At 33.9% G+C, this 2,380-nt stretch overlaps 1 protein-coding gene across 1 annotated transcript in view; it reads left to right on the forward strand.

The window, feature by feature from the left end:
- Positions 1-2,113, forward strand: part of LOC136796557 (histone-lysine N-methyltransferase SETMAR-like) — a 6,753-nt gene extending 4,640 nt beyond the window's left edge. Inside the window, exon 2 of the mRNA XM_067050597.1 lies at positions 1,947-2,113. Coding sequence (XP_066906698.1) covers positions 1,947-2,113 — 167 coding nt within the window. The remainder of the gene's footprint in view (positions 1-1,946) is intronic.
- Positions 2,114-2,380: the final 267 nt, after the last annotated feature.

Here is a 2,380-nt window from a genome sequence, read left to right on the forward strand (position 1 = left end):
TTGCCCCGTTGCGAGTTCTAAAAATTATCCTAATGGAATAATATCGTATTGTTTTCAGAAAAAACGATATTCGGTGTCAAATATGCACAAAAGTGGCGCGTAGTTTTTAATTGGTATTTATGTTGTATTAAATAACTCAAATGTTTCTTTTTTTTATTAGAATCTTTAAATCCCATATAGGAGCTTCTAGAACTCCAAGAATTTTTAATTTCTACGACTTCATAAGTCAAAAGTGTGCGATCAAACATTTTTGGAAAATTTTTTTTTCATTTTTTGGGAGTTCTGTTGGTCCCCCAAGAGTTCTAAAAATTATCCTTATTAAATTAATCCGTAATGTTGCCTGCAAAAAAGATAAATGGCTGCGAAGTTGCACAAAAATCTTGCGTAATGTTTAATTGGTATTTATTTATATTAAACAACATAAATAATTCTTTTTTTTAATCAGGAACTTTGAATTTTATGTAGGGGCTACTAGAACTCTAAGAATTTTTAATTTTTACGATTTCTCAGGTGAAAAATTCGCGATCAAACATTTTTGGAAATTTTTTTTTTCGTTTTTTGGGAGTTCTGTTGAGAGTTCTGTTGGCCCCCCTAAGAGTTCTAAAAATTATTCTTATTGAATAAATCCCTAATGTTGCCAGGAAAATAGATATACGGTGTTAAAGTTTAACAAAATACGTATTTTACGCGCGGGCATTTGACCGGTATTATTGATGGTCTAAACATCAGAACTATTCCTATAAATAATCGAGAACTCTAGAACTCTTATGGATACTACTAGAACTAAAAAAATAATTGAAATTTTTCAAGGATGAGGGGCCAACTTCACAGAGGTTAATTCTCTATGGTACCTATCTTTGACTTTCACCAAAGTTCGGGACAAAACACTGCTTTCTGAGAATCTTAGTTATTTATTTTATTTTTTACCACTCATAAACATCTTCTTCCTAAAAAATAAAAAATACCATAGTTTACTCAGAGTGGAACGTGACAAAAGATTTTATTGTAGTGACAAGTGGAGATAAAGGCTGTGGACCGTATATTTCCTGCAAGCCATACGCAGGTAACAAGAAGACGACCTGTGCACAGGTAACATGGCGCCACCCATAAATTACTCAGTTCTGCTCAGTCAGGTCCCAGACCCATCAGGCCAACCCAGCAGTTATTAATAATAGGCGAATTAAGTATCATTGGTAGTTGAATATACTTGGTTTAGGCTCTTGTTACATTGCCAAGTGTCGATTTTAATTAATTACTAGTGTAATACCTTTAATTACAGTATTTATTACTAACTGTGAATAGCACCTAACCTCCGAACATTCCATATAAAGCGAACATTAGGAACAAACCGGAATTTCATGCTGTTTAATTCCTTGTTAATTATTGATGGTTACTTCAGGTGAACCAAGAGGGCAAAATGTATGTTTATTACATTTTAAGAAAAATTATGGTAAAATTTAAAGTTTTAAATGAGTATAAATAAATCCTAAATAAACACGTTTTGTATTGTTTAGTTCAATGTATTTTTACAATGGTAGTACTCCTCATAAACTACAGTCTGATTTCAATGAAAAATTCTTCCTGATGCAGCCAATGGAAAATTATTATAAGTTCAGCATAGGACGCATCTGTTATTTGTGGACGTGCATTAGGACAGAATAGAACTTTTGAAAGCTATAGTAAATGTAGGCATAACAGAAAAACTAGTAAGGGTGGCAAAAATGACTCTAATGAATACTCCCTGCCGAGTTAAGCTTGAAAATTCGCTGTCCCAAGAATTTCAGTTTAGAATAACTTGAAAAAGGGAGATCCTTCATCTTTTTTGTTTTAATGTAGCTCTGGATGAAATTAGCTATTCGTTCAATTAGAACTAATCTAGGAGGAGCTAACTACAATCGGCTGTCCCAAAATCTAGCATATGCAGATGATGTAGTCATTGCCTCTAGACGGAACGTTTCAGGAATTCGAGGAAGCAGCTGCCAAACTAGGGCTCAAGGATAATAAAAATAAGACTGTGTACATTGATTGTTCAAGAAGGGAAAAAATTAATAGTAAAGCATTGAGAGATCACAGTTTGAATTCTGTAAACCAGTTCAAGTTCAAGGGAAGGTGATTGTAAAGTAGAGAGGGGAACAGAAACAAGGATAGCCTGAAAATAGAGCTCTAAATGAATTAAATTACCCATATAAAAAACCATCTTAAGGGCAGTGGACATGTATGGGTGTGAAACATGGCCCTTGGTAAGAAAAGGGAAATGGATGTTCCACTTCTGAAAACGAGAGGTATAGAGAATAATATGGAGAGGAGTCTCGGAGAAGTAGATATTTGGAGAATAAGATGGAATGAATAGCTCATGGAACTGTTTGGGGAACCCAACATC

This window comes from Halyomorpha halys, unplaced genomic scaffold (assembly GCF_000696795.3).
Source record: "Halyomorpha halys isolate HHAL.00 unplaced genomic scaffold, Hhal_1.1 Scaffold678.1, whole genome shotgun sequence".
In the NCBI taxonomy this organism is placed as follows: domain Eukaryota; kingdom Metazoa; phylum Arthropoda; class Insecta; order Hemiptera; family Pentatomidae; genus Halyomorpha; species Halyomorpha halys.